This window comes from Rhamphochromis sp. 'chilingali' (genome assembly GCF_963969265.1).
Source record: "Rhamphochromis sp. 'chilingali' genome assembly, chromosome: 11".
Classification (NCBI taxonomy): domain Eukaryota; kingdom Metazoa; phylum Chordata; class Actinopteri; order Cichliformes; family Cichlidae; genus Rhamphochromis; species Rhamphochromis sp. 'chilingali'.
This window is the reverse complement of record NC_137938.1, coordinates 12,086,847-12,111,160: the sequence shown is the minus strand read 5'-3', so window position 1 is coordinate 12,111,160 and position 24,314 is coordinate 12,086,847. Positions and strand designations below refer to the sequence as shown.

The 24,314-nt window shown below is 39.3% G+C and overlaps 1 protein-coding gene across 2 annotated transcripts in view; it reads left to right on the top strand.

Annotated features, from left to right (window-relative positions):
- The window catches only part of dnah5 (dynein, axonemal, heavy chain 5), a 128,434-nt gene that overhangs the window by 17,094 nt on the left and 87,026 nt on the right, over positions 1-24,314 (top strand). For both annotated transcript variants that reach the window (XM_080895545.1, XM_080895544.1), the window contains 39 exons: positions 762-842; positions 1,805-1,895; positions 2,207-2,352; positions 2,569-2,746; positions 2,971-3,210; positions 3,326-3,522; positions 3,662-3,755; positions 4,227-4,369; positions 4,585-4,661; positions 4,743-4,867; positions 4,969-5,204; positions 5,392-5,610; positions 5,748-5,810; positions 6,113-6,351; positions 7,383-7,530; positions 7,650-7,742; positions 8,010-8,209; positions 8,355-8,508; positions 9,021-9,184; positions 9,408-9,564; positions 9,784-9,996; positions 11,555-11,779; positions 12,766-12,938; positions 14,153-14,223; positions 14,628-14,735; positions 15,566-15,753; positions 16,922-17,116; positions 17,394-17,528; positions 17,628-17,735; positions 18,315-18,468; positions 18,789-18,935; positions 19,958-20,199; positions 20,354-20,530; positions 20,829-21,033; positions 21,275-21,417; positions 22,048-22,182; positions 22,867-22,989; positions 23,098-23,311; positions 23,654-23,877. In XM_080895545.1, coding sequence (XP_080751671.1) covers positions 762-842; positions 1,805-1,895; positions 2,207-2,352; positions 2,569-2,746; positions 2,971-3,210; positions 3,326-3,522; positions 3,662-3,755; positions 4,227-4,369; positions 4,585-4,661; positions 4,743-4,867; positions 4,969-5,204; positions 5,392-5,610; positions 5,748-5,810; positions 6,113-6,351; positions 7,383-7,530; positions 7,650-7,742; positions 8,010-8,209; positions 8,355-8,508; positions 9,021-9,184; positions 9,408-9,564; positions 9,784-9,996; positions 11,555-11,779; positions 12,766-12,938; positions 14,153-14,223; positions 14,628-14,735; positions 15,566-15,753; positions 16,922-17,116; positions 17,394-17,528; positions 17,628-17,735; positions 18,315-18,468; positions 18,789-18,935; positions 19,958-20,199; positions 20,354-20,530; positions 20,829-21,033; positions 21,275-21,417; positions 22,048-22,182; positions 22,867-22,989; positions 23,098-23,311; positions 23,654-23,877 — 6,225 coding nt within the window. The remainder of the gene's footprint in view (positions 1-761; positions 843-1,804; positions 1,896-2,206; positions 2,353-2,568; positions 2,747-2,970; positions 3,211-3,325; positions 3,523-3,661; positions 3,756-4,226; positions 4,370-4,584; positions 4,662-4,742; positions 4,868-4,968; positions 5,205-5,391; positions 5,611-5,747; positions 5,811-6,112; positions 6,352-7,382; positions 7,531-7,649; positions 7,743-8,009; positions 8,210-8,354; positions 8,509-9,020; positions 9,185-9,407; positions 9,565-9,783; positions 9,997-11,554; positions 11,780-12,765; positions 12,939-14,152; positions 14,224-14,627; positions 14,736-15,565; positions 15,754-16,921; positions 17,117-17,393; positions 17,529-17,627; positions 17,736-18,314; positions 18,469-18,788; positions 18,936-19,957; positions 20,200-20,353; positions 20,531-20,828; positions 21,034-21,274; positions 21,418-22,047; positions 22,183-22,866; positions 22,990-23,097; positions 23,312-23,653; positions 23,878-24,314) is intronic.

Genomic DNA, 24,314 nt, shown 5'->3' with positions numbered 1-24,314 from the left:
AGCGTGGCTGGCAAGAAAGGGTATAAAAGAAGAAAAACTAATGACATGGCCTCCTTGTTCACCTGATCTGAACCCCATTGAGAACCTGTGGTCCATCATCAAATGTGAGATTTACAAGGAGGGAAAACAGTACACCTCTCTGAACAGTGTCTGGGAGGCTGTGGTTGCTGCTGCACGCAATGTTGATGGTGAACAGATCAAAACACTGACAGAATCCATGGATGGCAGGCTTTTGAGTGTCCTTGCAAAGAAAGGTGGCTATATTGGTCGCTGATTTGTTTTTGTTTTGTTTTTGAATGTCAGAAATGTATATTTGTGAATGTGGAGATGTTATATTGGTTTCACTGGTAAAAATAAATAATTGAAATGGGTATATATTTGTTTTTTGTTAAGTTGCCTAATAATTATGCACAGTAATAGTCACCTGCACACACAGATATCCCCCTAAAATAGCTAAAACTAAAAACAAACTAAAAACTACTTCCAAAAACATTCAGCTTTGATATTAATGAGTTTTTTGGGTTCATTGAGAACATGGTTGTTGTTCAATAATAAAATTATTCCTCAAAAATACAACTTGCCTAATAATTCTGCACTCCCTGTAGGAGTATAAAACATCCTGGAATTGTGTTTAAATTCCACACAGATTTTTAAAAATGACTAAAATCGACAAAAACCCATTTTATTGTCAACTGAAAAATTCAGTTCATCCCTTTTGTGTGATTGCAAAAATGCTCCAACATGCATCTATCTCATTTCAGCTGATGTTGAGCGAGAACACTAGAGTGCGTGCCAAGATTCAGAGTGTCTTTGAACAGCTGGTCATGCCACATGTAGCTAAGGTAAGTGGACCGACCCTCGGCTACCAAAACTAGCAATTGGGACATGGAATGTCACCTCTCTCATGGAGAAGGAGCCTGAGTTAGTGTGTGAGTGTTGAGAGGTAGCGGCTAGATATGGTGGATGTGAATGGCTTGGGCTCTGGAACTAGTCTCCTGGAGACGCGCCCTTGGTGCGAGGTGGCCGGCTGGGATTGGGAATCCTAGAGTGATTGACCGAACAGTAAAGGACAGTCAGGCACAGGTTAAAGTCCAAAAAAGTGTTTTTTATTTAACCCAAAAAATGAACTTTGGTAAAAATAAAAAAAATCAACATCTTGGGCAAGAGATCAAAGCAACTGAGCTTGACTCAAAGTTAGTTTTTGTCCCTACCCTCACCTGTGGTCATGAGCTTTGGGTAGTGGAGGAGGTGACTGGGGAGAGGGAGGTCTCAGCTTCTCTACTTAGGCTGCTGCCCCAAGACCCAGCCCCGGATAAGGGTAAGAGAATGGATGGATGGATGTGTCTGTGAAGGTTCTCAGTCATCGTAGTCTAAGGATGGATGGTTTCCCTCTGTTCTTTATCATGTCGATGTCAAATCCTTCATGTTGTGCACGCTCCAGTTAGCTAAATTATGTTTGCCAGTGCTAGCTAATAAAGCTTTGTTTTGATTTTATATTTCTCTGCAAAGTCCTGCATTTCAGTCCAACCCAGCATCCCATGATCGAGCGTCATGTGATTACATAAAAGTTCAAAATAGGACTCATTTTATTTGATTTCATTTGATTTTATGTTTTTATTTTCAGTTGTCTCTAGTAAGTCAGAAGAACACACAAAAAAATGTTAGATCCTTTTTTATTGTTGCTTGGTTTCGTCATGAATCTTTTCTAAGCATTAAACTGGTGACAGGTATGAGACTGACTGTCACAGCAGGTTGCTTACAAAGTGCATCACCATCATCATACCATACATGACTTACTTGACAGGTGGATGAGGCTATACAACCGGGTTTGACCTCCCTCAACTGGACATCTCTGAATATTGACAAGTATCTCGACCGCATCGACAAAGTGTTGGGTAAGCAAAAAATGTAACGAGATCGATCCTGTACACGCTGACACGAGACATTCCTGCAACTCAGCACTGGCTGCGTGTGATTAATGGATTTATTGCATAGGTGGCTTTCTCACAAGTAACACTCATATATTCAATAGATTCTTTCTCTCTCTACACATTGCCTTTTTTTATACTGAATTGTCTGTTTATCACTGTTCTCTCCTTTGTTCAAACGCATAACAAGTTCCCCTTGATTTTTCCCTCTTTCCCTTATTTTTGGTGGGTTTGTGTCCCTCCCTTTCTCTTTTGTGTGGTTTTTTTTGTCTGTTTAGCTGATCTTGAGTTGCTGATGGACAGAGTGAATGACCTGGTGGAGTTTAGAATAGAAGCAGTACTGCAGGAGATGAGCATATCCAACCTGTGTGTCCTGCCAGAGGATGAGCCTGTGACCTGTGAGGAGTTTGTTCAAACCACTAGGGTAAACGAAGACAAATAAAATAAAAGTATCCGCTGGGTTATTGTTGCTCTACTAAGTCTGTGTAACTATGCAGACATCTGAAAGATGCTATCAATATTTATTAAGTGGTTTTGGTAATTCTCACACATTTAAAATACTTTTTTCTGTATTTAAACATTATTTCTTATTCTAAAGATTAATTACATTGAACTGAACTGTATATCTGCATGTGTCTAGGACCTTTGCATAAGACAAGCCCAGAAAGTGAACATGAAGAGCTCACTGGTGGAGGAGGCAGCTAATGAACTGATCAACATGCTGCTAGAGTTTGACCACAATCAGAGAGAGGAGGTGGAGAAGTTTGAGGAAGAAAGCTGCACAGAGAGCAAGACCATAGACCACAATGACAGTGAAGGTATGCTGACAGTTTCCTTTCACGATCAAACACAATACAGTGTGATAATTATGATTCAATGCTGTAAGAGACAAGTTAAAAAAGGCAGTTCAAAGGTTTTTAAAGGAAAGGGGATTACCTTTTTTAGGACCTTGTTGTTTTTACTTTTATTATAATGCTGATTTATTCAAGGTGAAGTGTTGCTGAAGGTGTTCGTATTGACTGTAAACGTGTCACCTTCTTAGGTGATGACGAGCGTCTCTTCTCCAGAAACACGCTGCTACGTTCTGCTAGTGTTGGTCCTTCTTCTCCGTTGGTGAGGAGGAAGAAGAAGAGGGACTTGATGGAAGTGATGGAGCAGGAAGCCCAGGAGCTGCTGTCCTACTTCAACCACCGTAATGTGGATGCCTTGCTCAAAGTGACACGCAACACCCTTGAGATGTTGCGCAAGCGCATACATACGTCCTCGCTCATACACTTCTCTGGTGCGTCTTGTTTAATTGTTTGCTATATTTCTGTAAAGGCCTAAAATATTTAAAATAAGCTCATAAAATGTCTATTCCAATACTTTATGTGTGTTACCCTTCTCTCCCTCTGAAGCTGCAAGTGACCCAACCAGCCATGGCAAAAGCAGCGATCACCATGCAATCTTCAGAGTAAACATGACCCTTTCCATCCCTAACATTGTCATGGTTCCAGCTTTGGAGGAGGTTCAACAGGCTCTAAACCGCGCTGTAGAGTGTGTAGTCAGTGTCAGCAAAGGAGTCAGCCAGTGGAGCAAAGAAAGGATATCTAAGGTGAATAAAGGAAAAATCAATTTGTGACATTTAGCTTGATAACTGTAATAAACTGTTAGAACTGCTCTTTTTAAACTAATATTGTCGTGGTCCAGCAGTGTACTAAATAAACCCGGAGGTTTTACATTCCCCTTTCCAGAGACAAATGAATGAAAGGCGAATGGCAGCACTGAAACAAGACAGCTCTGAGAGCGAAACAGAGGACGGAGCAACAACATACAGAAGCTTGGCTGGTAATAGAGAACATTATCACTTTCATAGCTTAACCTCAGACCTTCAACAGCTCCCAACTGTGTCAGCTCACTCATTTTTAAAATTTTAAGATTTGCTGTTTTCAGCATACAATTACAACTCGATTTTACAGCTCAGCAGAGCAAGCAAATATCTGACCAGGGGCAGAAACACATAATATTGCTTGGGGAGGAAAATATTCAAGAATTTCATATTTAATGCAAATTAAATACATATTTAATTAGAAAGCGGCAGGGATAATCAATTTCCACTATGAAAAGCACATTTTACTTTTAGAAATTATATATACAGAGAGAGAAAAACTAAATGGAAGTAATTCCATTATTAACATGTTCTCTTGTAAAAAGACCTGTAACATATAATTATTTTAAAAGCCCAGAAGTTAATATTTGGAAGAATAATGTCCATCATTTCTGCTCAATGTGTTTTCTGTGAAATTCTGTCATTTTCAGATGGCAGTACCTCAGACATGTCAGCTTCTGTGATCCAGGCCATCCCGTTCCAAGCCAGAAATTACTACAAGAGTGTGTCTGAGAACAAGGAAATAGCCAAGCTAATCTCTGTACTTAGCACCTCTATCACCTCCAGTAAAAAGGTACATGGCACTTAATTAAGCTATTTTTTATATGAAACTAATCCAAACTTAGCTGTCTTTTATTAAATCATGCCATACACTTTTTATATTTCTTTATCCCACATTTACAACAGATATTTTCATCTATATTTCTGTATATTTAATGAATATAAATGTCTTTTATTTTTCTATAAGTGCACTTCATTTCATATTCTCCTGTTGATATTAATGTGCAGGAAGTGGTGACCGCTCTACATCACTTTAGCCGTTACCATCACATCTGGAGGAAAGACCGTGAAGAGACCATGAGGAAGTACGTTGAAATGTATGGTTTCTATATAAATCTGCTTATCTGACATCGCACTAGTGCTATTTTTGTTTGTGTTTTGAACAGATTTATCGAGGGGAGTCCCTTGTTATCGGAGTTTGAGAGCCAGATTCTTTTCTATCGAGATCTAGAGCTGGAAGTAAACTCTGAACCAGAGTATATTGCTGTAGGAGCCTTGGCGCTATTCACAGGTCTTATTAAGTTACAAATTTAAAACCGGCATGAATGAGATTTTTGAGATTTTCAGCAAGTTAAATGATGCTCTCTGCATGCTCATATTACTTCCTGCCAGCACCCTTAAAGATGTCCCTCTCTGCTGAAATCAAGAATTGGATGGTGGACTACGGACTTTACTGTAACAGGAAATGTCGCTCAGAGATGGAGCACATTTTTGCTTTTGTAGATGAAGCAGGAAAGAAACTGAATCGACAGATCAAAGACCTGGATGATATTCGTATTGCCATGGCCGCACTGAAGGAGATCAGAGAGCACCAGATATCTATTGATTTTCAAGTTGGGCCCATAGAGGTAAACCACAGCATCACATATTTATCGAAGCTCTTTTTATACACACAAATACACACAGTGGGAAAGAGACATTTTTAGCTGTTTGACTTTATGAGTCTGTACAAGAAGCTCAGAAAGAAATAATTACACATTTGCACATTCTAGTTTTTGTCAGGTGGAAGACTTAGTATCTTATTTTTCCTCACAGGAGTCCTATGCCATGCTCCATAAGTATGAACTGTCAGTGGCTAAAGAGGAGGCTGAAAAAGTGGATACTCTGCGCTACACTTGGGAAAAGCTCTTGTCCCGGAGCACAGAGGTGCAGAACGAGCTGGTCGCCTTGCAGCCAAACTTCAGAGAAGAACTGGTCAGCAATGTGGAGACCTTTCTGGAAGACTGCCAACACTTTTATCAAGATTATGAAAAGGTAAAGTATCTATGGCTGTTTGCTCTGTTTCAATTAAACTTTTTATTTTAATTCAACAAATAAATGCTCAGTTAATTACAGTTAAGGTTAGTTTTAATAATAGCTACTAAAATGACACTTTTCCCTCTCTGTTTAAGGATGGTCCCATGGTTGTGGGACTTGCACCCCAAGATGCCAGTGACCGGCTGATCATGTTCCAGGTTGGTTAGTGATTAATTATTTTGTCTCTCTGTCAGTTAGTAAATATTTAGATCCTGCATTGACCTGATGCCTCAGAAAAGTAGTTACTTGAAACTGATGTTAAAAGAGCTATTATATTTTTATTATTATTATTACTATTATTATACTATTACAGTTTCTATTTCATGGTTAGCAAAAGACAGATTTTTTATTCTGTATAAATTATACTCAGATAATTGCAAATGTTTTACCTCAAATGTGTAATGTTTTAAAGTCCATCAGAGCGTAAGCTGTACCTAATCGTAGCTCTTCTCCTCTTCAGAATCGATTTGACAACCTGTTCAGGAAGTACATCACTTACACGGGAGGCGAAGAGCTCTTTGGACTTCCTGTTACCCAGCATCCTCAGCTATTGGAGATTAGGAAGCAACTGGCTCTGCTGCAGAAGTTGTACGGCCTTTACAACAATGTCATCGATACAGTTAATGGCTACTATGATATCCTCTGGGCTGACATCTGCATCGAGAAGATTAATAATGAGCTGCTCGACTTTCAGACGAGGTTTGGCAATTTATTTGTTTGTTTTTTATTCAAGCAACTGTTGAACTCTTTTAACTGTAGATATAGTAACATGAGCTTAAAGTATGTTAATGAAGAAGGAGACGTTTTCAGGAAAGAAGCTGAACTGGAAACAAACAAAACTGACTATGTGAGAAAATAACCTTCTCATACTGTGTAATCAAGCCCTCTCATTACTGCAGGAATTGGTGACATCACAAAGAGAAAGAAAAAAAAGCAGAATTAAATTAAATGATTTTCATTAGTCCATCCATAAACATCACTCTTATTTTCAGGCATTAAAGAAACTGCTTCCTCTCACTTGCTACAATATGGAAACTTGTTTCGAGATGTTATAATTTCGAAATACTAACCCAAAAGTTTTACATAACAACAAAAAAAGTTTTTTTTTTTCCAGTGGCAGAAACAAAGCTTCCTGTTCTTCATCAACACTGCATTAATATTTCAGTCTCACAATGCAAAGCTAATCTTTGCCCTTTATGTGGTCACATTTGTCCAGCATGTGTCAAATGGACACTGAAGGGGAAAGAGGCTAATAGGCTACAGGCTAGTTTATTTTACCTAAAGAAATTAAGAACAAGTTTTAATATAGCTGGAAGGGATTACTTGACAATGAAAATCTAGATAAACATTAGAAGCAGTCAGAAGGAAAATATAGAGCTATAGTCAGAGCTGAAGAAGAGAGGATATTTGTTTCCTCTGGCAGAAATGTCAGCTATCTGTTGTGGAGGTGTTGATTTGGTTGAGTGAAGCTATGAACAGACACTGATGCATGAACTTTTGCTCTGTGCTAGTAAGGAAGGATACTCAACAAATTGTCCAATCCAATGACTCTTGTAGCGTTAATACCAAACTTGAAGTGTGTTGTAATACTTTTCCTTTAACAAACAAAATGTCAACTATACATCTAATCTAGTTCATATCAACTTTACTTGACTTCAGCAGAGCTAAAGTGTAGTTTAGAAAGAAGACAATAAATATGAGTTTGACTGTCACGTCCTGTGAACTACCAGGTGTCGAAAACTGCCTCGTGCTCTGAAAGAGTGGCAGGCCTTTCAGGATCTGAAGAAAACGATTGATGAATTCAGTGAGTGCTGCCCCCTGCTGGAACTCATGACTAACAAAGCAATGATGGCCCGGCACTGGAAGAGGATAACGGAGGTTAGTGAAACATGGCCACTGGTGTAGCACTGCAACTGAATGTTATTGACTGAAATCAAGTCATCACCAGAACCTAATGATAATGATAATAGCTGTAATTTGTCCTGTTTTGTATCCAGGTGACTGGCCATACCTTTGAGGTGGAAACTGATACATTCAAGCTGCGTAACATAATGGAGGCTCCTCTACTCAAGTATAAAGAAGAGATTGAGGTACAAACGAATCATTAGCTGCTAATTCAAGGTGTTTTCTTTTTTATTTGATATAATAAATTCCAAATAAAATACAAGTTTGGAAAATTGTTTGGAGGAAATGAAAACATTTAAAAAGTTTAAAGAGTAATATATTGAATTAACTGATAGGTGGTCCTGTTCAGTGCAAACACCAATCCTGTTTTTTCAGTGCATATGCATCTGTTTGCCATCAGCATTTTTATTGCTAACATTTAAAAACATTTGGGGGGCGGGATTCTTGTGCAGGATATCTGCATCAGTGCTGTGAAAGAGCGTGATATTGAACAAAAGCTGAAGCAAGTGATCGCTGAGTGGGACAACAAGACTTTTACATTTGCCAGTTTTAAGACCCGTGGGGAGTTGCTGCTGAGAGGAGACAGCACATCAGAGATCATTGCCAGCATGGAGGATAGCCTAATGATCTTGGGATCCCTTATGAGCAACCGGTACGGCAGTGTTGAGTGTCATTATCATTAGTGTCGGTAGTGATGATCTTCTTCCACAGCTGTGGGAAATCTAGACATTAGACGAGCCACACACAGGTGTGCGTCCCTAAGTAAGGCGAACGTGAAGATTTACCTTCTTTTTCAGGTACAACACCCCATTTAAAGCCCAGATTCAGAAGTGGGTTCAGAATCTCTCCAACACCACTGATATTATCGAGCACTGGATGACTGTCCAGAACCTGTGGATCTATCTGGAGGCTGTGTTTGTGGGTGGAGATATCGCCAAACAGTTGCCTAAGGTGAACAACATTTCAGGATGTGATTCATATTGGTTATCAGGCTTAAACATGGACTCCAAATGCAGTTTAAAAGGCAATTTCAGTTTAAAAGGCAAACAAGTGAACTGAACTGAAATTACTCATTTGCAGTTACACAATTTACATAAAAAAATTCTATCTTTACATCATTATCAGATTTCTGGACAATATTCTGGGTGTTTAGGTGCAGTAGTGCATTAATGTGCCAGGCGTTGAGTTTCTTTTATTTCCATTTTCAAAAATTATATTTCACAGTCTCTTGAGCAAAATAAATCACTGGTCCAGGCAATGTTTTCAGGCCACAGTGTTTTGACATTTAAAAGAAGGAGAAATAATAGTGAAATGTTGCCTTTGTAAGATTGTTTTACGAGCTTACTTCTAAAATCGGCGCCAAACAGCGTCCAAGCATTTAAAAGAAACAACTAAATACAAAATAAAATAATAAAACAGTCAAACAGTGATCATGAGATAATTGACTAACTCAATCTTTTTAGGAAGCAAAGCGTTTCTCTAACATTGATAAGTCATGGGTGAAGATCATGATGCGAGCCCATGAAATGCCCAATGTGGTACAGTCATGCGTGGGGGATGAGACCATGGGACAGCTGCTTCCACATCTCCTCGAACAGCTGGAGATCTGTCAGAAGTCTCTAACAGGGTGAGTAGAAAAAACTTAAAACACCACCATGGCCCTTATTTTTAGGTTCTAATGAACTTAACCACCAAAAGAAAGGTAGAAGATTTTAAACGATAATCAGTAGTGAGGGTAAGTGAAGTGACTGATTTCCTTTTTTATGCTGTACAGTTAACTATCTGGTTTATTGTATTGTCTGTCAGATGATACTTTGTATTGATTTTTTTTAAATTATGTGGTCAAACAGTTATCTGGAGAAGAAGCGTCTGCTGTTTCCTCGTTTCTTCTTTGTCTCTGATCCTGCCCTGCTGGAGATCCTGGGCCAGGCCTCTGACTCCCACACCATCCAGGCCCACCTTCTCAATGTCTTTGACAATATCAAGTGTGTCCAGTTTCATGAAAAGGTGGATTATGTTCTTTTTTTGTTGTTTATCTTAAACACTTAACCTTCTGAAAAATATGTGATTGTAACATGAAAGTAATAAAATATAATAGCTGCTTTAATGTCAAATTGAATGAACTAATCAGAGTAATGTAGAATTTGAAAAATATACTTTTTATAAGAAAAATAACTTCATCATTGTAGTTATAATAATCGATCTAATCAGTGTTGCCTTTCACAGATATATGACCGCATTCTGGCCGTGTCATCACGCGAGGGAGAGACTGTGGAGCTGGATCGTCCCGTCACAGCTGAAGGGAACGTGGAGGTGTGGCTCAATGCTCTGCTGAAAGAATCCCAGAGGTCTTTGCACCTTGTGATCAGACAAGCTGCTCTGGCTATCCAGGACTCTGGCTTCCAGCTAATTGACTTCCTCAACTCCTTCCCATCTCAAGTAAGTCATTGTCCAAATCCAGGAACTAATCCGCAAACGTTTTAAAACATTGATTCGACCACAACTGGCTATCCTTGTGGAGCAAGGACGGCGCTGCTCAAAAACAGAAACCTGTGTAGCCTAAAGAGGCAATCTACTATGAACATTGTAATAAACTCCAAAATAAATTCTAAAGAAAGTTGGGATGCTCCAAAATGTAAGTTAAAATAGGATGCAATGATTCGCAAGTCTTATAAACCCATATAAGAAATCTAGCAAATGTTTAAAACTGAGAAAACTATTTTGAGATAAAATATTGGCTCATTTTGAATTTAATGACTACAACGACAGCCAACAAGAGTCTGGATAAATTAGTGGTAGTAAAAAAAACAGCTGGAACATTTTGCAACTAATTAGGATATCTGGCAACAGCTCAGTAATATGAATGGATATAAATAGAGCATGTTAGATGAAAGAATTGGGCTGAGTTTCACTAATCTGCAAAAAACTAAAATTGTAGAACAATTACAGAATGATGTTCTTTAGTGTAAAATTGCAAATATGAATTTCCCGTCATCTACGTTACGTGATATCAAAAGATTTCAAGTATCTGGAGAAATCTCTGTGTGCAAGGCTGAAAATCAATATTGGATGCCTGCGAGCTTCAGACCCTCAGGCAGCACTGCATTACAAACAGACCTGATTCTGTCATGGAAATCACTGCATGGGCTCAGGAACACCTCCAGAAAATCAATGTGTGGGAGCACAGTTTGCTGTACAGGCTAAAGCTCTATGCTGCAAAGAAAAAGCCATGTGTGAACATGATCCAGAATCACCGTTATATTCTCTGGACCAGAGGTCATTTAACACTGACTGAGCCAATGTGGAAAACTTTTTATACAACATGGAGACCACATCCTCACGCAATCTGTCTTTTTCTGCTCTCTCTCATGGTATGGGGGTGCATTAGTGCCTATGAAACTGGCAGCTTCCACATCTGGATAGATACCACCATTGCTGAAAAGTATCTAAATGTTTTAGAGCAAAATATGCTCCAATCCAGTCATGTCCCTGTCTTTTTCAGGGAACAACCTGCATATTTCAGCTAAATCGCATACTTTGTAGAAGGATACTCTGGGTTTTTAACTGCCTTTCATCAGTCCAGACTGTTCACCACCTGGAAACATCCTGTGTCAGAATAGAACTGGGCAATATTCCTTACCCACGTACAGTTGCTGGTCTCCCCAGTTCCCAGATGTTTACTGACTGTTGTTAAAAGTGAACAAGTATTTTTTTTCTTAAAAGGGTGTGTTTTCTATAAGTATTTGTTATTGTTTCTATGTTCTGTTGTGACTAAAATATGGGTTATTGAGATTTGCAAATCATTGCGTTCTGTTTTTATTTATATTGTACTCAGCATCCCAACTTTTGGGAATTGGGGCTGTTATTTTCTCTGTAAATCTTGGGGTGTGGTACTAAACTGCTATAGTATTCCTTCATCAAAACAATAGTTAGATTTCTAAGGTCATCGGTACATTTGACCATTTTGATGTGTTTTGTTTTTTGCACATTAATGTAGGTGGGGTTACTGGGTATTCAGATGATTTGGACAAGGGACTCAGAAGAAGCTCTGACCAATGCCCGATACGATCGTCGCATCATGTCCAAAACCAACCAGTTCTTCCTGGATCTCCTTAACACCCTGATTGACATGACCACAAGAGACTTGGAGGCTGTGGAGAGGACCAAGTATGAGACCCTCATCACTATTCATGTCCACCAGAGGGACATATTTGATGAACTGGTGAGTATGTTGATCATTCGGTGAAAAGAGGCCAGAGACATCCGAGCTGGGATCAGTTAGACTGACGCTGAACTGTGCACATGAACGCTTTGCAATTTCTGTTCAAGATTAGAATCTCCGGCTCAAAATAGCAACCACTCTGTAAACTGTGTTTGATATTCAGACTCCCAAGGGCTGCCATGTCAGAATACAAAATGTTGTTTACTGCAGCGAGTAAATTCTGTCGAAAGTAGTCAGAGGGGTTTTAATGGCAGTCAAGTAATATTTAAAGTCACGACTGTGTTTGAATCTCCACTTAAGGCAGAATAAGCATGTTGCTGAACCCCAAGGTTAATAGAAGCAGTTTGAAGAAACTTTATTTGGATGTGTTTTTTCAGTTCTTTCTAAAATCATTTGTATTTATTTAGCTCATACCATTAATTTGTCCTGCTCATGTTCCTTTGTCCTGTTTGTTTCTAAACACATTTTTGCCTCACCTTATTTCCTCTCCAATAATATATCACACTGCTACTTTTCTACCCCCACTGTATTTTTTCTCACACATATTCTGCTTTTTATCTCTTCTATTCATTACTATTCTAATTCATTTTGTACTTTTTCCCATTTGCATCATTTTAACTTGCTGGACTTTTCTCTTCCCTCCTTTTCACTCTCCCCTATCCTTTACCTTCCTTTCTTCCCATTTCACTTCATGACCTCTTCGTTCATCCTCCACTTTCTTGCTTCTCTTCTCTTTCCACCCTTTTAATGTTACCCTCCTGTCACCGAAATCCCTCCTCACACATCCCGCCCTTCCACCTTTCTTCCCCTCTTTTATCTGGCTTTCATCTCTCTTTTCAAATAATCTTCTGAGTGGTGCCCTTCAATTTCTTATTCTTCACATGCCATCTCCCTTCTCCCTTCACTTCTGTTTCCATCCCCTTGTCTCCTTCTGCCCTCTCTTTCCCTCTTTCCCTGTCTCTTATCGCTACCCTTTCTCCACCTAGTGCCGGTTGCATGTCAAAAGCTCCAGTGACTTTGAATGGCTGAAGCAGTGCCGTTTCTACTTCAATGAGGACTCAGACAAGATGATCATCAACATTACAGATGTGGGCTTTGTCTACCAGAATGAATTCTTGGGGTGTACCGAAAGGCTTGTCATTACACCTTTGACGGACAGGTAAAGCAGACATACGTCAGTAAAATGTATCATAATGGCAAAAGTCATATGCACACACACTAATAAGAAAATAAAGGAAAAAAACAGCAGTATAACTTTTCTTTTTTGCAGTTTAAACAAAGACAGTGTAACCTTGGAGTGACTGTACAGAAAACGTGACCCTGCCTTTGTAACTAAGTCAGAAATGCATGCTGCATCATGCATCAGTTATTTTAGGAACCCACTCTAGATTTATGCTGAAAACTTGACCGTGATTGTTCGTTGTAATGTCAAGTTTCATGAAATGGATTAAACTTTCTGTGGTTGACTAATGACTGGATTTGTAAAGCAAAGAAAAAAAGACAACTCGGGGACTGTGAGGATGAGAAATTAGAAAGCAGGATGAAGCAGGATGAAGCAGTCTTACACAGCGATCATCACATCTGTAACTAACAGGCGATATGAATGACAGAAAGAAAAGGAAAGAGGATCAGACAGAGTGAGGGAGACAGCAGTCCAACAACAAGAAGTGTCTTAGTAACAGACACAGAGGGTAAAATATGAGAAGAGACAAGGAGGGAAAAAAAGATGAGGAGAGACAAGGAGGAGATGTGAGAGGACAGCACTAGGGAGGGAGTTACCATCTAACATCAGACAGCAGCTCTCCAAAAAAGTGGCATGCTGGCCTTATGGCTAGAGGCGCCAAGACAGCTCTGCTTTTCCATCATTTTCTCATGCTGTCTTTCTTCTTTGTTTTGCTTGCTATCATTGTCCTACCTCCTCGCTGCCACCACATCACGTTAAAAAAGGGAAAGGTGCAAGTGGTCCTAAATTGTGGCAAAAAAGATGCTGGGATGAAAAAAGTAAATCTGGTTACGGAGTGGTCAGAATTAATCTGTATCTGCTGAAGGAGAGAAAATATGTCAGTATCCCAGCTTTACCATGATTTTTACCCCGAGGTCAGTCATTGTAATGAAGATGGAGACCAGTGACCAGAGGGCTAGGTCCTGTTGTCAGTCATCCTGATTGCTGATGTGTCCTTGAGCAAATCGCTGAATCCCCATCAGCTTCAGGGGCAGGGTTCTAAAGCTTAATCCTTGAACCTTGTGGAGAATGAGATCACGTTCATTTGTGGTCATTTTGAGTATGGATATTATTAGCTTATGAATTTATGAAATGATTCATGATTTATGAAATTAGATTGTTATTATGTTTGTGTGTCTACAATTGGACAGGTGTTACATCACTTTAGCCCAAGCTCTTGGTATGAGTATGGGTGGAGCACCTGCTGGTCCAGCTGGAACAGGTATGAAAATTAGTCACACAGTATCTATCTATTTTTTGGAAATTACATTGAATCAAAAAGAAAATGCAACATTTTATAGGAATGAAAACCTAGAACTGGTATTCAAAACTTATGATTTCGGAATGGGACAGACATGTTAAAAAGCTGTTCCAAGGTTTGCCAAGTGTTAAAGTAATTGAATTTAACCATTTTAAATATAGATAATTTACCCTTCTAGACTCTATACAACTCAGGTCATTTAAATGAAGAATCAAACAACACAGCTATCTCAGTCGGGAACGGCTTCATTACAGAGTTAGCTTTGATAGTTTCTATTATGAGATCATTTGTTGTCAGGTTTTCTATCAGCATACAAATGGTTGCATTTCAGTTTAGGCTGTGAAAATGTTGCCTTTTGTTATCAGGAAAGACCGAGACCATAAAAGACATGGGTCGCTGTTTGGGAAAGTACGTTGTGGTCTTCAACTGCTCTGACCAGATGGACTTCAGAGGCTTGGGGAGAATATTTAAAGGTGAGAATCACTAAGTAAAGTCATGCTATAAGTGTCATGATAGACTGTGTGGCAAGCAGGAAGTACGTACCAATTGCAGAACTCATGAGACAGAATCAACTTAAAGAGGCAGCGTTTATTGCTGGGAGGCTTTACATAAAGATTAAACTTCACAAAAAACAAACCAAAACCCCAAACTAGAAAACTCGAAACTAAACTGGACACTTGAGTCTAAAAACTAAGAAGCACAAACTAGGAAAACAAACCAGGACTGGGAACTAGAATTTCCTCAGGAATTCGGAGGGGAAAAAACAGACAGCATGGTGAGGGTACGACATGACACAGAGCAAGGAAAACACAGGACTGGAGCAATCAGGGAACGGGAGACAGGAGGGAAACACAGCTCGGGGAGAAATCAGAGCTAACGAGACAAGGTGAAGCAAAACCAGACACACTGGAAGCACAACAGGCACAGAGACACAGACTTGACACTGAACATAGGGACACGGGAACAAGAACTAGAAATCACAGAGCAACAAACTAGAGAGCTAGAAATACTGAGACAGAAACCAAAACACTAACAGTGATAACCATGATGAACTCACAGATCAAAAACACAACAAAACTCAAAACACTGGGTCACCGACCCAGGACCGTGACAATAAATATATACCCAGAAAGAAGTTTAAGGGTTTGAGTTATCAGGTTATAGACCTGTGGGGGTTTTTTTTTTGCTAATAAATCATAACAATACAGATAAAAAAAAACAACAATCACACAATATGTAATGTCAGATATCTTATTTGTTTGCAGCGGACGGACCATAGCTCTGTGTTTATGTGATTTACCAGGTCTGGCTCAGTCTGGTTCGTGGGGCTGTTTTGACGAGTTCAACCGCATCGACCTCCCAGTTCTTTCTGTGGCAGCCCAGCAGATCGCGATAGTTCTCACCTGCAAGAAGGAACGTCGCAAAAATTTTGTCTTCACAGATGGAGACAATGTGGACATGAACCCAGAGTTTGGCATCTTCCTTACCATGGTTAGTGATGGAAGTAGAACAAGACTGCTAATATCTATTTGACTGGTCAGAGGAAATATCTAAAGGAGGCAGTTCTTAACATCAGTAAATGACACCTTAGTTAACAGAATGAATATTGAAGTGTATGAACTGTATCTGTTTCAGATGGTGCCTGGACATGCTGTGCATGCATGGACATCAATATTTACTCTTGGCTGTTAGATTTATCGCATAATGATTCCTTTTTTTTTAAAGCAAAATTTTTAATCTTGAAAACTGAAATGAATCACAAATAACACTAAATTGAACTCTAACATGTAATATTTTATAAGTCAGTTTTTGAATTAAACTTTGGGCTCTGCCTGCTATTTCATGTGATTTATTTCTTAGAGTAATAGTTAAATCGCTTTATCTCCTTGCCTCATTTGCTGTCCTGAGGCAAGTCATTAAACATAACAGTGGAATAATTCCTCCCTGTGGCGAGAGGGGTCAGAGATCATTTTCCTCTTTTTTATTCTGTGTGTGTGTGTGTGTGTGTGTGTGTGTGTGTGTGTGTGTGTGTGTGTGTGTGTGTGTGTGTGTGTGTGTGTGTGTGTGTGTGTGTGTACATTAGTATAGACAAGCTTTGTGAAACAGGCTGTGTCTGCTGAAGTTGAAGGATAGCGTTTGTGATGAAGATGAACTACATTCCAGTATAAACTTCATCCATTTAGTTTCATTGTTGTTGCATTCTAGTCTGTCATCTAAATCAGCGGTCTCCAACCTTTTTTGCGCCACGGACCGGTTTATGCCCAACAATATTTTCACGGACCGGCCTTTAAGGTGTCGCGGAAAAATACAACAAAATAAAACTAGTACCGCTACTGAAAAATAGAAGAGTTATTCATAACACACGTGAAAAGACCCAGGAAAACTGAGTTAACGATAAAAACGATGACAAAATAACGCAGAAAACCGATAAAAACCCTGAAAACCATACATTTCACACCTGAGCCTCAACTCTCGCGGCCCGGTACCAAACGACTCATGGACCGGTACCGGTCCGAGGCCCGGGGGTTGGGGACCACTGATCTAAATTTCTAATGCAGTAGAATGGGCAATGTAGCATTTACTCCTAATTATCATTAAATGTTTTATTTCTGTTTTACTCCATTAATATCTTTTTTTTTGTTATTCTCCATGTAATCAGAATCCAGGTTATGCAGGTCGTCAGGAGCTTCCTGAAAACCTGAAGATCAACTTCCGCTCCGTGGCCATGATGGTTCCAGACCGTCAAATCATTATTAGGGTAAAACTGGCCAGTTGTGGGTTTATCGACAACATGGAGCTTGCACGCAAATTCTTCACGCTTTACAAGCTGTGCGAGGAGCAACTGTCCAAGCAGGTATAAAAATTGAAGATCTTCCTTTTAACCTTGCAGTAACAAGTGGAAAGTGGTAGAACTTGCACTGAGTGTGGGAGCATAAACAAGCTGCAGCTAAAAATGCATAAAAAGTCTTACTGACACACAGGCTGCTGAAAATAGAGTGTGATGCTTGTAGGAATGGGGTCAGAAAAGGAGTTAGTTTGGAGGAGGTATCATTGTCACATGACTTAACAACAAGGTTGCACGGGTTTCCATTAATGTAAATGAAACTAAAATGATATTTATGAATGTTCAGGTTCACTATGATTTTGGCCTGCGCAACATTCTGTCAGTTCTGCGAACTCTGGGAGCAGCCAAGCGAGCCAACCCCAGTGATACAGAGTCTACCATTGTCATGAGGGTTCTAAGGGACATGAACCTTTCAAAACTGGTAAGTCTACAATGTACACAATAGGGCATCAAAAAGATAACCATGCTGATATTTCATGTTTTCACTGGGTTTTGCAAATTTGTGTGCACATGTGTTTAGATCGATGAGGATGAGCCACTTTTTCTGAGCTTGATTGAAGACCTCTTCCCGGGCATCCAACTTGACAAAGCGGGCTACCCTGAACTAGAAGCTGCCATTGACAAACAGGTAGGAGAGTTTGGAGAATGGATTTATCTGTTATTGACGAGGAGAGTGAAAATCCACAGTAACACCAAGTTTGCAAGATGGGGGGAACAGGAAGGGGAAACAATGGAAAGAGGCAGAAAGAGAAATGCGAAGGCTGAGTAAGACGGTCCAAAAGCCTAATGGAGAGTGAGGCCGCCGTATTTGTCATGTCAGACCTCAGGACAGGACATCGAGAAGGATACAAATAGTGGCATTTATTATTTGTAAAGGACCTAACCCGAGGACTTGTGAAAAACAGTGCAGGAAGGGAGAGATGCAATTAAAAGTTGGAACTTTTAGATTTTATGCTGTTTTGTTGCTGATCAGTTAAGCAAGTGCATTTGATAGTATTAGTTTAGTTTTTCATATATTGCTTCTGCATTTTGGCTTCATTTTTTTAATTTAAAAAAAAAAGATGTTTTGATGTGTGAAACCTTAAAATTGACTGAAGGTGTGCTTTCTTTTTACCACGACTGTATACTAAGTTATTATACTTGTAAATACAGTAAAAGCATTATTGTTACAAAAATAGCTGGAATTGTAACTACTTTGTTTCTTCAGGTGGAGGATGCAGGCCTAATCAACCATCCTCCTTGGAAGCTAAAGGTCATCCAGCTGTACGAGACTCAAAGAGTCCGACATGGCATGATGGCCCTGGGGCCCAGTGGGGCTGGAAAGACAACTTGTATACACACGCTTATGAAAGCTATGACAGGTAGGATTTAGTGTATTTTGTCGCATGTGAGCTTAAAGAAAAAGACACCAACTTGTGGTAAGCTTGTTTTGAATCTATTGTACTGTAGACACGAATATGTGAACAGAATAACCGAAGAAATATACTCATACTGGGACGAGATATCTATTTAATTTATGGGGTATCTTATTAAATCTACATATTTTTAGGGTAATATTGTTACTTTTGTGACCTTGTCATGTGTTTAATATAATTATTGCTCCATTAAAGTATTATATTATCCATTATATTAACTTTAGGAAAACAGAACATGTTTCTGCTAATATCTAATTTTCTTCCAGAATGTGGTCATTCTCACAGAGAGATGCGCATGAACCCCAAAGCCATTACTGCACCTCAGATGTTTGGCAGACTAGATGTGGCCACAAATGACTGGACTGATGGCATCTTCTCTACACTGTGGAGGAAAACACTGAGAGCAAAGAAAGGTCCAAAAAGTTTCTTATTGTGCACATATGTCACACTTGGGTATTAATAAAGCAAAAAATCATTGGTAAACATTGTTTTCCATGAGAACTTTGACAAACCAGTTCAAGTAGGTTATTGCAATTAAGTATTAATACGTTGGGACAACGTTGGAAGGTTCAAAGGAAACAAAGCTCTGTTTAATCTTCCTATTTAGTTCTAAGCTTACACGGATAATTAAAAATGTCTGCGGGCAATTGCGTATGCATTCCATGTTTGCTTTTATGCGTCTAAGTACACATCTCATCTATTAATTACTTGTTCTGATGGTGTTTTGCATCTCTATGAGTGGGGTGTTCTCTGCGTATTTGCATTATTTTCCTGCTGCTACTCCCTGTTCATTTGCAGAGCTTGCTACTTTGGACAGAGTGAATTCCAGTGTAGAAAAGTAGATGTGGCAATGTGACAGGGCAGCAGCTCCTGGGTCAAGTAGATATTCCTCAAAGAAAAGAAGTACTTTGTGAAAACAGCTGTGTGCTGTCCACGCTCATTGTGTTTTAACTGATGCAGAAACAGCCTTGTGTGTATCATCTGGTAACTTCTGTGTAAAACACGTGCTCATGTAGTAGTCATATTCAAAGGAACTGATTTCTCAGCATTTAGAGTGTAAACCACATTCAAACAGCAGCTTTATCGTGCGATATTGCCTGAACGTCAGACAACGTCAGCCTTTTGCTTGTTTCAGACGCAATTTGTCTTTTGTGTTTCTGTTTTTGGATGTTTTCCAACTGGGAGGAGAGCGAGGAGAAACGGATTTCTTTGTTCATATTTAAAATTCCACAAAATAAATGACTCAGTTGTTGTTTTTCTTGCAAACTGATAGCTCATGATTGCTGGTTAGCCAAGAAAACATTTTGAACTCTTTTGTCTGCACTAAATTCATATTCAGAAATGTAGCTCATTTTTGCTTGAGGGTGACAGCACAAGGTCTTCATACCACCTCATTTTCGTAATCATGTAAACAAACACTTTGTTTCCCTCACAGGAGAGCACATCTGGATAGTGCTGGATGGGCCAGTTGACGCCATCTGGATTGAAAACCTAAATTCAGTTTTGGATGACAACAGAACTCTTACACTCGCAAATGGAGACCGAATACCAATGGCTCCCAACTGCAAGGTGGTATTTGAGCCGCATAACATCGACAATGCCTCTCCAGCCACCGTCTCACGCAATGGCATGGTGTTCATGAGCTCCTCTGTGCTCACCTGGATCCCCATACTAGAGGTGAAAAACCGGTTGTAATTATTTTTGTTTCATTTCGTAAAAGTTTGAAATCAAGGTATATTTAAGGCAATATTTACTTGTGAATCATATAATTTAAAACCTGTGCACTGCATGTAGTTTTGACTAAATAGAGTCATGCTGTTGCTGCTTCTAGGGCTGGTTGAAGAAACGGTCCCCACATGAGGCAGAGATACTGAGAAAGCTCTTCTCTTCGTCTTTCTCCGAGCTCTACCGCTTCTGCGTGCAGTCACTAGAGTTCAAAATGGACATGCTAGAGGCCTTTGTAATCATGCAATGCATAAACATGCTACAGGGACTCATACCACCTAAGGTGAGGTATTCCCATCCACTGGACATGCACACGAACAGCAGCTAATGAATATTTCATTGATAAGTGACTCTTGAAGTAGAAGTGGAAATTTATAGTGAGACCAACTTGTATTTATGTTTTCAAAACCTTTTTAAGCACATTTATACCCATTATACAGACTGGGACTCATAGTTTTGTCCATATATTTTGTATGTTCAGTTTCATAGACTTGGCCTAACTTATGAAGTGCTCATCTCCTTTTTGGGTTCTTTTAATGATCCCTGAATTTCCTCATCTTAAAATGGATATCAATTTACAGGAGCAGTGTGGCGATTTATCCAGAGAGTTCTTGGAGCGGCTTTATGTCTTTGCACTAATGTGGAGCGCTGGGGCCGTACTTGAACTGGATGATCGGAGGAAGATGGAAATCTGGCTTAGAGGAAACAAGAGTATTCATCTAAACTTGCCAGACATTCCTCCTGACAGTGAGGACACCATGTTTGACTACTATGTCACAGCAGATGGTAAGCATGGCTTCATTAACTTTCAGTCAGATGGCGTTGTTTAGTTACTGGGTAGGCAGAGACATTATGTCTCATGTTGTACTTATGGAAAGTACATATGTGTATATAAAATTATTTTTAGTGATAAACTAAATTAATATCCTTGGATTAATATTATTTTGAATTTATTTTTTTTTCATATTTTGTGTTGATCTCTACAACAAGCTTTATCTTATTAAAATTAAATTAAATATTTTTCCAGGTCATTGGGTCCATTGGAACACCAGAGTGGAGGAATACATTTATCCATCTGAATTCACACCAGAGTACAGCTCAATTTTGGTCCCCAATGTGGACAACGTTAGAACAGACTTCCTAACCCAGACTATTGCAAAGCAAGGCAAGGTATGGTTACCAGTTAGAGTAATTTCCATCATCAGCAAACACTAGTGACCCGCTTCCAGTGACAGCCTACACGCGCATGCTTTAACGCGTAGTGTTAAACTGCCTTCTCCATGTTTGATAGACAATGTGATGATGTTCCACATACTTTTCTTTTCCCATCATTCTGGCACAAGCAATCTTAGTTTTAGTTTTTGGATAATTGTGCAAGGCTCTTTTTAGCTGTTTTCTGTTTTCAAAGTCTAATCTGACCTTCCTGTTCTTGAGTGTTTTGTGTCTTTTCTAAATCCTCTATATTTACATTTATGAAGGTCTCATCTGTTTTTAGACTTTGACAATGAGTCATGTACTTTCTCCAGAGAGACAACCTGAAGTAAACTTTGGATAAACATTTAAATGTAACTACAAAACCAGCATCATGTGTTTATGCTCAGCAGACGCAGAGGATATGCTCTTACTTTCCCTTTGATCTTTCCTCATAGAATATGCCGTAGACGTGCCTCTCTTGCATTGGAGGACACCGTTAACTGTTCGCGGTCTTGTTCTACTGTCGTCCTTCTCATGTTATCCTATAACGTGGAAGTTAGTTGGGATAATTTGGACTGATGGCAAATCTAAATATGTTTGTTATAGGCTGTTTTGCTAATTGGAGAGCAAGGAACAGCCAAGACTGTTATCATCAAGAGCTACATGTCAAAGTATGACCCTGAGACCCACATAGGCAAGAGTCTCAACTTCTCTTCTGCTACTACACCACTAATGTTCCAGGTAAAGCAGCAGGTCACCTGCCTACGTTTCTCTTAATTTAGAAGAAACAGAAGTGTGTCACTCTGTGAATTTTTAACTTAAAAGGAGCGTTCAGTTAAAGAGGGGAGAACACCACAGGCAGGTAAACAAGAATAAAGAGCAAACTTTAAAAATGAAAGCTGATGCAACAGAACGTAACACCAAGAGATCAAACACAGGAATTAGCTGAAGGCTTATACAAATAGTAGTAAAACCAAAAACAAAAGATATGAAGGATGGATGCAAAGTACAGTGAAACCAAAATAGACACAAACTAGGAAAGAGGGCGGAATACAGCTGAGTAACAAGGCATATTATAGGCTCCTTACTGCGCACACTCAGGGACCGATCGAGTGATGAGATACAGCTGAAGTAGTAAGAGTAGACAGCAGTCACACAGCCAAAGACAGGAAGAAAGTGATCGTTTCAATGCAAGGCAGGGGGCAGTTGTATAAGGCATTGCCAACCTGGCAATGCCTTATGCACAGAGCAGGTCTATAATGAAAACCAACACCATGACTGTGTTCATTTGCCATTAAAGAATATGAACATGTGTGATATTGATGATCTGTGATGAATTACATTTCAGTTGAAATTAAAAGATCTCTTTCTTTATCTCGCTGTACTTTTTCTTGCCTCATCCCTCCCTTTTTTCCTTTTTTTTAGAGGTCAGTTGAGAGCTATGTTGATAAGAGGATGGGGACCACTTATGGACCGCCTGCTGGGAAGAAAATGTCAATTTTTATAGATGACATCAACATGCCTGTCATCAATGAGTGGGGAGACCAGGTCATTATAACATTTCTACTGGTGTTTTTTCATTCATAATACTGGTTAATGATAAATAAATGAAAAACAAAACTTTTCTTGATTTAAGCTTCTTGCTTTCAATCACAGGTGACTAATGAGATTGTCAGGCAGCTGATGGAACAGAATGGTTTCTTCAATCTGGAAAAACCTGGAGAGTTCACAAATATTGTGGATGTTCAGTTCCTGGCAGCAATGATTCATCCTGGAGGGGGCCGTAATGACATACCACAGAGACTGAAAAGGCAGTTCTCAATCTTTAACTGCACGCTGCCCTCCAATGCTTCGATAGACAAGATATTTGGTGGGTAAAACACTGCAAGAAGTCATTTTTCTGCAGTCATTTATATTTTGGGGATTACTTCGCATTACATGTTCATACATGACAAGGTCTAAGGCATAATGTATAATGTATGTCCTGAGAGACATACATTATTTTATTTGTTCTTATTTTACCATTTCCAGACAGTTGTGTAGGTGTTGTGTGCTTGTAATATAGTTGCCAATCATATATATATCACAGCAAGTTAGAGGGATGAACTAAGTACTAATAAATGCCACCATACAGTGATTTCACGAAACACACTGTATCCTTTACTTTGGAAAAAAATATATAACTTTTCTAAACATCGACTTTATGACACAGGCGTGATCGGTGAGGGCCACTTTTACACAGGACGTGGTTTTAGCGAGGAGGTCCAGAGCACTGTACCTCGTTTGGTTTCCCTCACGCGTCGTCTCTGGCAGCTGACTAAGGTCAAGATGCTTCCGACTCCTGCAAAGTTCCACTACATCTTTAACCTGAGGGATCTCTCCAGGATCTGGCAAGGCATGCTCAGCACCAATGCTGAAGTTGTCACCTCTGTCCAGGTGAGATGTATTTTGCATGCTTAATTACCTCATTTCTAACATGACAAGTAGTTAAGAAAAACTTGAGAACATGTTGAGATTTCCACTGGAGAAACATTTTTTTTGGTCACACATGCAGGATTTTTCCAAGGACAAATATGCATGACTGAGTAAGTGACAAACAGGGGAAGTGGCAGCAGTATGAAACTGAGTGGCAAGAGCTGTCACAGGAGGCTTGCTGAGGTCAAAAATAACTAGGTTAAAAATATCGGCTGACAGTCTGACTTCACATTAAAAATCCTAAGTCAAATAATACACTAGTAATACAGTTTTGCAGTAACTAAGCTACCCCAGTGCTTTTACCTATTACCAGTCATTACTTTGTTATTACTTATTATTATTACTTTATTCCATGTAGCTAATTACCTTCTGTCTAACAGAAAAATAACGTAACATAT